The 8,781-nt window shown below is 30.5% G+C and overlaps 3 protein-coding genes across 4 annotated transcripts; 2 read left to right on the top strand and 1 right to left on the bottom strand.

Moving 5' to 3' along the window:
- Window positions 1–4,536: 4,536 nt before the first annotated feature.
- Window positions 4,537–5,777, top strand: LOC6643523 (rab-like protein 3). Its single transcript, XM_002066309.4, has 2 exons — window positions 4,537–4,987; window positions 5,052–5,777. Exons 1-2 carry the CDS (start codon window positions 4,921–4,923, stop codon window positions 5,726–5,728), a joined length of 744 nt encoding a protein of 247 aa, XP_002066345.1. The 5' UTR covers window positions 4,537–4,920; the 3' UTR covers window positions 5,729–5,777.
- Window positions 5,778–5,803: 26 nt separating this feature from the next.
- On the bottom strand, window positions 5,804–6,670 carry LOC6643522 (adenosine 5'-monophosphoramidase HINT1). Of its 2 annotated transcripts, none has more exons than XM_002066308.4 (3): window positions 6,601–6,670; window positions 6,380–6,521; window positions 5,804–6,117 (listed from the first exon to the last, which is right to left on the bottom strand). In XM_002066308.4, exons 1-3 carry the CDS (start codon window positions 6,642–6,644, stop codon window positions 5,848–5,850), a joined length of 456 nt encoding a protein of 151 aa, XP_002066344.1. In that variant the 5' UTR covers window positions 6,645–6,670; the 3' UTR covers window positions 5,804–5,847. The 2 variants fall into 2 exon arrangements, with proteins under 2 accessions (XP_002066344.1, XP_046866952.1); XM_047010996.1 differs by having other exon boundaries at window positions 6,593–6,617.
- Window positions 6,671–7,102: 432 nt separating this feature from the next.
- On the top strand, window positions 7,103–7,885 carry LOC6643521 (electron transfer flavoprotein regulatory factor 1). The gene is made up of 2 exons (XM_002066307.4): window positions 7,103–7,288; window positions 7,389–7,885. The coding sequence occupies exons 1-2, from the start codon at window positions 7,244–7,246 to the stop codon at window positions 7,602–7,604; spliced, it is 261 nt and encodes an 86-aa protein (XP_002066343.1). The 5' UTR covers window positions 7,103–7,243; the 3' UTR covers window positions 7,605–7,885.
- Window positions 7,886–8,781: the final 896 nt, after the last annotated feature.

Here is an 8,781-nt window from a genome sequence, read left to right as displayed (position 1 = left end):
TATAAATTTATATATACATATATATAATACTACTATATATATATTATATATGTGAATCAAGAATGCAAATTGGGTATCGGTCTGCCGATATTTAATATATAATCTTGCAGTTAAAATAAATAATAAAAAAAAACTTTTTATTTGTCCAAAGAAAAACTTCTTGTATCATTGATAGTTAAATAAATTTTATTGTTCTTTTTAAGCAAAAACAATGTCTTTCCGTGTCTAATACTTTTTTAAATTATAAATTATTTTAATATTTTTCTATTCAAATTTATCCATTTTAAGTCATATCTGCAATAAAAATGAATTATTAATCAATTAGACTGCATATTCTTAATCCAAGGCTTAGAACTAAATCTTTTCCTTAAAAAAATTCGGCAGATCTAAATCATTTTTCAATGGTTCTGCAAGATTATATACAAAACTAACTCAAATTGTTTAATCCAAAGAGCCATAATTATTTGAATTGATTCCAATTAGATGTTTTTGTCCTGTAAAAAAATATAAAACAAAAAAAAACGAAAGCAAAAAGAAAACATAACCGAATAAAAACAAATGTAGAAAATTGTTTAAACACTCAAACACACACACACACACAATAAATACAACCAACACAATAATATACAGTTTTTATTGTAGTTATGTTCCCCAAAAATTAACAAAAGCAAAGTATAAATTAACAAATATTTATGTAATATAATTCAAATTACAAATATTGTTCAAACAAAACAAACTCAAAAAAGAAAAAAACCAAGAAATAAGAATTCTTGCTTTTCCAAAAATAACAAAACTTTAAACTACTGTAAATTAACACAACATACAAAAAAAATATATAAATTAACCGCAAGAAAGCAGCAACAACAGGACAAAAAAAAATTATATATATATATAGATATGTTTGTTTACATATTTATGTACCTATATATATATATATATACATATGTATATGGCAACTTGCATATTTCAAAACAAATTATATAAAATGATGTTGATTATTGATTTAACTTTAAACAAAACCGAAAAAAAACTGACAAAATGAAATTATATATATATATATACTATATATATAAATATTAAACAATTTAAACAAAACCAAACACGAATTTCATTTAAATTTTGTTTCAGTTGATTGCCTTTCTATCGCTACTTTTACTTCAGACTTTCTTTACTCTCTCTCTATCTCTCTCTCTCTCTCTATCTTTTAAGGGAACAAAATAATGTAAAAATTTAAATTTTCTATTTGAATTTAGTTTAAAAGCTTTAGATTTAAATAATTGTTTATTAAGACAAGCATTTTCATATTTTATTTATGCAGCCTTTCGAGAATTTTACATTTTGGATCCTTTAATGGTTTAGAAAGATGTAAACATAAAAAAGAAAAACTTTGCTCTAAGGATTTACGAAATGTGCTTGATTTCATAAAAAAAAGGATTTATATTGCCTTTCCTAGAAAACATTAGCAAATAAAATCCTAATTCGACAATTTTTTAATCAACATAATTTCTCGAACTTTCTGCAAGATTTTGTTCCCTTAACAAATTTCCACAGCTAAGGACATGTACAGACACACACAACTACACACACCTAAACACAAAGTGACCAAAACAGTTAATATGTATGTAAAAAATAAATATATATCTATATATTTAAATTAATTTTTATTTAAATATTATTAACAAAGTCTTCGCCAAAGCAGCGCAAAAGAAAAGCCATCACAAAAGCACAAATGATCAGTAGTAGTAAAGAAAAAAAATACCGAAAGGAAAACAAACGAAAGATACCGAAAAATACTAAAATATTAAATTAACTAACAAATAAAATAATACATAAATAAAACGTACATTAAATGCATAGCAAAAAAAAAAAACATTGTTCATGCATTTTTTGTGTCTCACAATCAACTTTCATTTGAATTAATTTCTCATTCGTGTATGTATGTAATTTATATAGTATTAAAAAGGGGCATCAAAATGGCATTTAAAAAAATCACCAAAAATATTAAATAACAAGAAACATAAATATATATTTTAAGCTACGGCAAAGTCGAAGTTGGAATATTCTTGCAGAAACTAAAAAAAAAGGCTAAACGTTTGATGAATATTTGCAAAGTTAGTCTTTGTTAAAAATTTCGAGATAAATCTTTCTGATCAATAGACATTCTTGCAAGGATATTCCCCTAACATAAAACAAACATATAACACACATACACACATACATACATACAAATGTGGAAAGGGCATCTGAAGGATGACTTCATACAGAGAGAAAGAGATCAGCAATGTTTCATGTGTGTTTAGGCAAATAGGCAAAAATCACGAATAAAGGACAAATACCAAGAAATAAAGATAGATATATATATATATACAAGATTATAGGAAAATGTTTGATGTTGAACTGCAAAAGAACAAAAAATAAAGAAAAAGAACGAGCTAGAGCGCAAAATAACCAAGAACAAATGATCATTTTATATGGGAAAAAAACAGCCACTTATACATAATCATCAAACAGCACCGCATAGTATGAAGAATAAAAGACACTATCCCATATCACTTACCATACCGATATATATGTATACAGTATACATACATATACATACATGCATAACTAATATGATAATAACTGTCGCTCTAAATTGTTATTAAGTACAGATAAAATATATATTCCTCAGTTAGTTTTTTCGAAAAACAAAACACAAAATAAACTTTCAAACTCAGAAGAACTTCTCAAGAATCGATAATTTTACAACTCTTTTTCAGAGTTTGTTCTGTTAATAAAAAAAAAAAACAAGAAAAAGTAAAAGAAAACAAAAAAAAAGGACAAAATGAAAAAAAAATCAATAAGAAATATGAAACTGTTTATAGCTGTTTTTTGAATTTTTAATCAATTATATTTAACCTATACATGCATATATACAAATGTATGTATGTATAGTATTATATATATATGTTTTAAATGCTATTATCACAAACTTAAATCAATGAAACCAATGAAAATTATATATTACAACAAATAAACTGCATATATATATATAAATATATATACTTATATATATATGTATATACAAACTATAAATGCAACTGAAAGTAAACGGTATATAATTTTATTTCCCAAAAATGAACTTAACTTCCAAAAAAAAAAAAAAAAATGCAAAGAAAAAAATGAAGAATATAAAACCAGAGATCAAAATAAAATCGAATCTCTCAACCGGCCCCCCAAGATGGAAAGCTCCAACCACATCTGTAGTTAAAGTAAATAAAAATAAATACACAGACAGATGATTATACACACACAACACAGGCAGACACACAACACATACACATACCTATGCATATGTGAAATGAGGAATGTTTATAAACAATAAAAGGAAATGTTTGAAAACTATTAACTAAATTGAATTTCATGTTGCATATATGTACCTATAATCGATTGGAAGTATAAAATCTAGTCTGAATAGGAGGGTCTAGGTTGTTTTTAAAACTTTTATGGTAATTACAGCACGAAAATGATCTTAAATTCGCAAAAATGTTTAAAAAGGTAGTGGAAGTTTTAAAAATTGATGACGTTACTAAGGTATAAATCCATTTGTCAAGTTTTCGATTTAGCGGGGTACGAATTACCGAGACTCGACTATACGGTTTAACCGTATAACCGTCAGTCAGCCATATAAAAGGAATATCAAATGCAACATGCCCCGCGTTATCAGATGGATGTTTAAAGATTTGTGAACACTGAAACTTGAAAATTCTTAAACATTCTTAAATTTTCAAATCTGTTTCTTTGCGGAATCCTAACCGATTTTTAAAAGTGATTTCTCATTTTATTGCTTTTAAATTTAATTTTGGAATTGGAAAACTGAAAACTAATATTGATAGATTTGTTTTCCCCTAAATTCGAAAAGGCGATGTTCCCGCACTTTACATTAGTGATGTAAGAAAGTCGATAAGTTTTTGCCGATGTCGATTTTTGACAGAACATCTGTTGTATCTCTTGTTATCACCTGCCGGACATTGACAGGAAATTATATAGACCCCAAGCCCATGCCGGCTAAATCAAAATATTTTTGCAAAGTATTCCCTAAAAATTCGTCTTATAAATAGTTTTCATTGTTTGAAAGTTACAAATTTTAATTTGTGCTATGAAAGCATACATTTTTCATACATTCTTATTTATTTGGAATTTAAAACATTAATATGAAAACAAATTATTTGTTGATCTTTAATTAATTAATAAAAACAAAAACCTTTACAAATAAATAAGTTTGAAAACATCGGACATATGTACATGTACGCACGACATACCCATACGCAGATTTCTATATTCTAAACAAAAAACAATTTGATAAGCTTTAAAAAAGTAATAAATGCAATTTCTAACCAAACTCGGCTCGCCGAGCAAATACGAAGCAAACGATAAGAGAAAGAAGAGGAAGAGCTGTAGAGAGAGAAATCTGCTTAGCTTTTAAGCCTTTTAGTATGACCGTATCTGCAATTCTCTCATTATAAATTGTAAACATTTGTATTCGTTTCATTCTACATCAATACACCGAAATGGAAGCAAATCTAAAGAAAATGCAGTGAATTTTATCAAGGTTTTTTGCGGTTGGCCTCGTTCCATTCTAAACTGAGCTTATCATCTATTAGTATGTGCAAACAATTAATTAAGAACTGTGCTGTGAATACATTAGGATGCTGCAAAACAGCTGAACTTTGCCATCACTAAACTGATATCGAAATTAAAAACAAAAGAAATTAATTGCAGTAGGCAATGAAGTACGTGTAATTTGATCAGATCCATTCAGCTACATCTTCTAAACGGATACGAGCACATTAAAACTACAAACAATTAAGAAGAAGGAAATAAAATTAAAAAAAATAAATAAAATTTCAAAAAATCCCTAAAAAAAAATTAAAATTGAACATGAAGGAAAAACAGCAACATTTCGAAGATGTACCGACAGTGCGGATACTCTTAATGGGCAACAAGGGTAATTACATAAATAATAAGAAGTAATTGGATAAATACTAATTTTATCTATATACATTGTATAGGTGTAGGTAAGACCAGCCTAACGAATCTATTGGCAAGCAGTGTGAATACACCGACCCCTGAATCACGTACAGTTGGCGAGAATAGATATTGGAATATTCAAGTTCGCCTCCACGAGTATCCAAACTTTGAGGGTATGCCACCATCGCCCAATTGGACTTCGTCATCGTCGTCGTCATCACCATCTTTATCATGGACTGAATCAAATAATCAATATCCATCATTTCCACGTAGTCCACAGCCGATAAGCGAAATCTTATATTTTGTGGAATTCTATGATCTAAATACATCATTCAAAATGTCGCGTGAGAATCGCCAACGTCTATATCGTAATATTGATGGCATTATATTAGTATATGATTGCTCAGATATGCTTTCGCACGATTCATTGCACGATTGGCTTTATGAACCATTGCGTCAAATTGCAAAAAACAGAAACTGTCGCAATGTGCAGGATGTTCCTATCATGGTTGTAGGCACCAAAGTGGATTCGATGAAAACGCGTAGATTACGTCGTAGTGGTAGCATTGCCAATCAGTTGGATGCCGAAGAAATGCTGGTCAATTGTCTTGATGAGGATACATTTATGGACAAGACACGCAATGGCGGTAAATTGAGAAATTTTTTGAACAAAGTGGTTGAATTCAAAGAGCGTTTTCCACGCAGTTACACTCGTTGAATAACCTCATTTCCATTAATCTACTTCAAAAAACATTTATATTTATATTTTATAATTGAATAAAATTCAAAAATATACACTTCTTTATATATTTCCTCTTCAAACGAATTTGGTTTAAATTAGCCCGGTGGCCATTGCATTTGACGACCACCAAGGAAATGCAAATGCAAATGGTAAACAGATTGAGCGCCATCTTGGCCATTATTTATAACCACACGATAACCCTTCTCCAGGCCCAAATCTTTGGCCACTTTCTTGCCAACGACGAGAAGATGACCCAGTAGCTCGGCATCGCCATCTTCAGCCAGACTTAATTGCGCCAATGGCTGACGTGGTATCACTAGAAAATGCGTTGGAGCCTGTGGATTGACATCATTGAAGGCCACACACTGGAAGTGATATAAGAACCATTAAAATAATTGCTCTGTGAATGCATGTAATAAGCCAGCAATTGGGATTCTCAATTAGCAGTGATGACACTTTGGCAGTTTTTATGCTAATTTTATATCATTTCTATTATTCTGATTTTTTAATATTGAAATTGTATTAAACTTGAAAAGTAAAAGTATTAAACTTGATAAGTAATTTTAATTTTTGTTTTAAAGTAACTGCGCAGCACTGAGAAATGCATTTCTTATCTTTCCTTCTTACCTTCTCATCTTCGTAAATGAACTTGCATGGAATTTCCTTGCGCAAAATCTTGCCAAAAATTGTATCTTCACCTTTGGTGGCAGTTTGTGCTTTGTCCACTTCGCTCGCCATTCTAGCGCACGTTGTAGTCAGATAGCGATAACTGTAAAATTAAAAACAATTTTCTAGCATATATTATATATTCATTTTAATTTTATTGTGGAAAAAGCACACCTATTTACCTGCTAATATTGCGAACAAAGTTCCGGCCGGCCGACAAGAACATTGAGAACTAGCTATATGAGCTGGTTCCGTGAACGATACTTTCCAATAGAGATGTGTACAGTCACGAGTATATCATTATGAGTATGTGACAAGTAATCAACGGTGATATTTATTTAAATATAAAATATAATTTTTGACTTTTGTTATACATACGAGATCATTAAATTAAAATACCTATTTAAACTGATGATTGATGCATGTAACATTTACGAACAACCAAAGGCAAATCATTTGACTAAAAGTTGCAAAATGCTTACAAATTAAAACAAGTCGCAATTAATGATAAAATATTAAATGAGAAAGGCCATATTTTCGTCATGTAAAGGTGATAAAATACTGTTATAAATTAAAGATAACTAATTATTTTTCCACAACGATATTAGTAGCAGTCGCAGTGATGGCTCACTTGTATTAGTGACCTTGCTCATCCCTAGCTCTGGAATGGGTCAAATATAAGACGGTCACACTAGTTCGCATTGTACCCCCGGAGAGGAATTTGTGAAGAGAAAAACCGAAATAAACGACAAAAACAGCCTCAGTTGATAAATTGCATTTACCAATTCCAGAAATAACCCATAGCCACATAGACGTATACTGGTGATGTCTGCTGCGCTACGCTCTAAAGTTATAGCCCTCTACAAGCACGTGAGTGATTCTCGGCATTGCATCAGTTAGATAAAAATTGCGTAAACACCAAAATTTATCTACACATATGTATGTATGTACTTTATCTCGGTTATTACAGTTGCAATATTTGGGCCGGGAATATCCCGGCCTAAATGGACCCGAGAAGTTTCGCAAGCAAGTCCATGATGCCTTTATGAATCACAAAGATGAGAGCGATCCTAAGAAGATAGTGGCTCTATTAGCGCAGGGACGCTATTTGGCCAAAGAAGTGGAGGCACTATATTCGTTAAAAAAGTATCGAAGTGTGAAGCAACGTTATAGCTACAATGACTAAGGCGGAAGCGAGAGGCGAAATAATGACCCAAAGTGGGAGGGAAGTGAAGGCGAAAGGCGGAATTTTAAATTGAAATTCAAGGACTGACAAGCATGCAAATGGAGAAGAGAACCAGCGATGGTGGAGAACGAGGAGAAGGAAACGCTTTTTGTTATAAACAAATTCGAATGTCTTGTCAAAAGTGAAACATGAAACCAGACTGAGCGAATAAATGCGAAAAGAGTAAAAAAAAGAGAAAACAAAATACATAATTGTCATTGAGTAAGCCAAATATAACTAAACTCTAGTTTTTTAATGTTTTTTGACCTTGAACGCAATTGTCCCTGGGGGCTTGTCATTAGATATAAGTAGGGTCGACTCTATAATACCCTCTACCTCTATTCGCTTTCAATAATAAGGCAAATCATAGGCAAGCAGAAATTTTAGCCAGCTCTACGAAACAATTTTTATGCTCCTGTATTATAGTTTTTATACATAGATATGCAATTCTATATATTACTCTCATTATGGAATGAGATATATACCCTGATTCACCTGGTTCTTATTTACCTTTTAGAATCTTTATCTATATAGATGTCTGTTGTCTACATTTGACGATTCTGATGTGTGCATATTTATATATCATATTTAGTATCATTTTATAATTAATCGTGTATGGGCACGAGTTGTTTTTTTGTACTGCGTTTTAGCTTTTTTTGTTGCTATTTTTGTTTGTTTTTGATGAATATTGCGTATTTAAATTATTCAGTTTGACCGTTGACCAAGTTATTTTTATTTTGCAGGAGCGGACTAGGAGGGCTGAGTGAGTTTGAGCGAAAAATCTAAGGGTTTACGATTTTATTATTATTTAACTATGATATGGTTTTAATTTATTAAATAAATATGTATTATTATTTACTCCTAATCCGCCCCTGATCGAAAACCTTTCCAGTAGCTTTTTTGAGTACAAAAGCTTCGAAATGCAAGTTTTTGAATATTGAGAATAACATTGCATTGAAAACTGTCTAGTCGTCAATATTATCGCATAGTTTACTTATTATATAGTCATAGACCTGACTGATAACCAACCCTAGAGTTCGGTAATGTCGAGTGTTATCAATATTCAATGGAAATGTGTAAGAAATTATTTTTCGTTTGCGGCCATTGAGGCAAGTGAACTTCGTTTTTAATCTCACAT

The sequence above is a fragment of the Drosophila willistoni genome (genome assembly GCF_018902025.1).
Source record: "Drosophila willistoni isolate 14030-0811.24 chromosome 2R unlocalized genomic scaffold, UCI_dwil_1.1 Seg200, whole genome shotgun sequence".
Lineage (NCBI taxonomy): Eukaryota > Metazoa > Arthropoda > Insecta > Diptera > Drosophilidae > Drosophila > Drosophila willistoni.
The sequence above is the reverse complement of the archived record's forward strand: the minus strand, read 5'-3'. Positions and strand labels throughout refer to the sequence as shown.

What these genes read in the sequence shown, in the direction of transcription:
- LOC6643523 (XM_002066309.4), top strand. Translation starts at nt 4,921, where the DNA reads ATGAAGGAAAAACAGCAACATTTCGAAGATGTACCGACAGTGCGGATA. An exon ending in ACTCTTAATGGGCAACAAGG is followed by an intron (nt 4,988 to 5,051) that starts GTAATTACATAA and finishes TACATTGTATAG; the next exon opens with GTGTAGGTAAGACCAGCCTA.
- LOC6643521 (XM_002066307.4), top strand. Translation starts at nt 7,244, where the DNA reads ATGTCTGCTGCGCTACGCTCTAAAGTTATAGCCCTCTACAAGCAC. An exon ending in TTATAGCCCTCTACAAGCAC is followed by an intron (nt 7,289 to 7,388) that starts GTGAGTGATTCT and finishes CGGTTATTACAG; the next exon opens with TTGCAATATTTGGGCCGGGA.
- LOC6643522 (XM_002066308.4), bottom strand. Translation starts at nt 6,644, where the DNA reads ATGTTCTTGTCGGCCGGCCGGAACTTTGTTCGCAATATTAGCAG. An exon ending in TTTGTTCGCAATATTAGCAG is followed by an intron (nt 6,522 to 6,600) that starts GTAAATAGGTGT and finishes TTAATTTTACAG; the next exon opens with TTATCGCTATCTGACTACAA. An exon ending in TCATTTACGAAGATGAGAAG is followed by an intron (nt 6,118 to 6,379) that starts GTAAGAAGGAAA and finishes TATCACTTCCAG; the next exon opens with TGTGTGGCCTTCAATGATGT.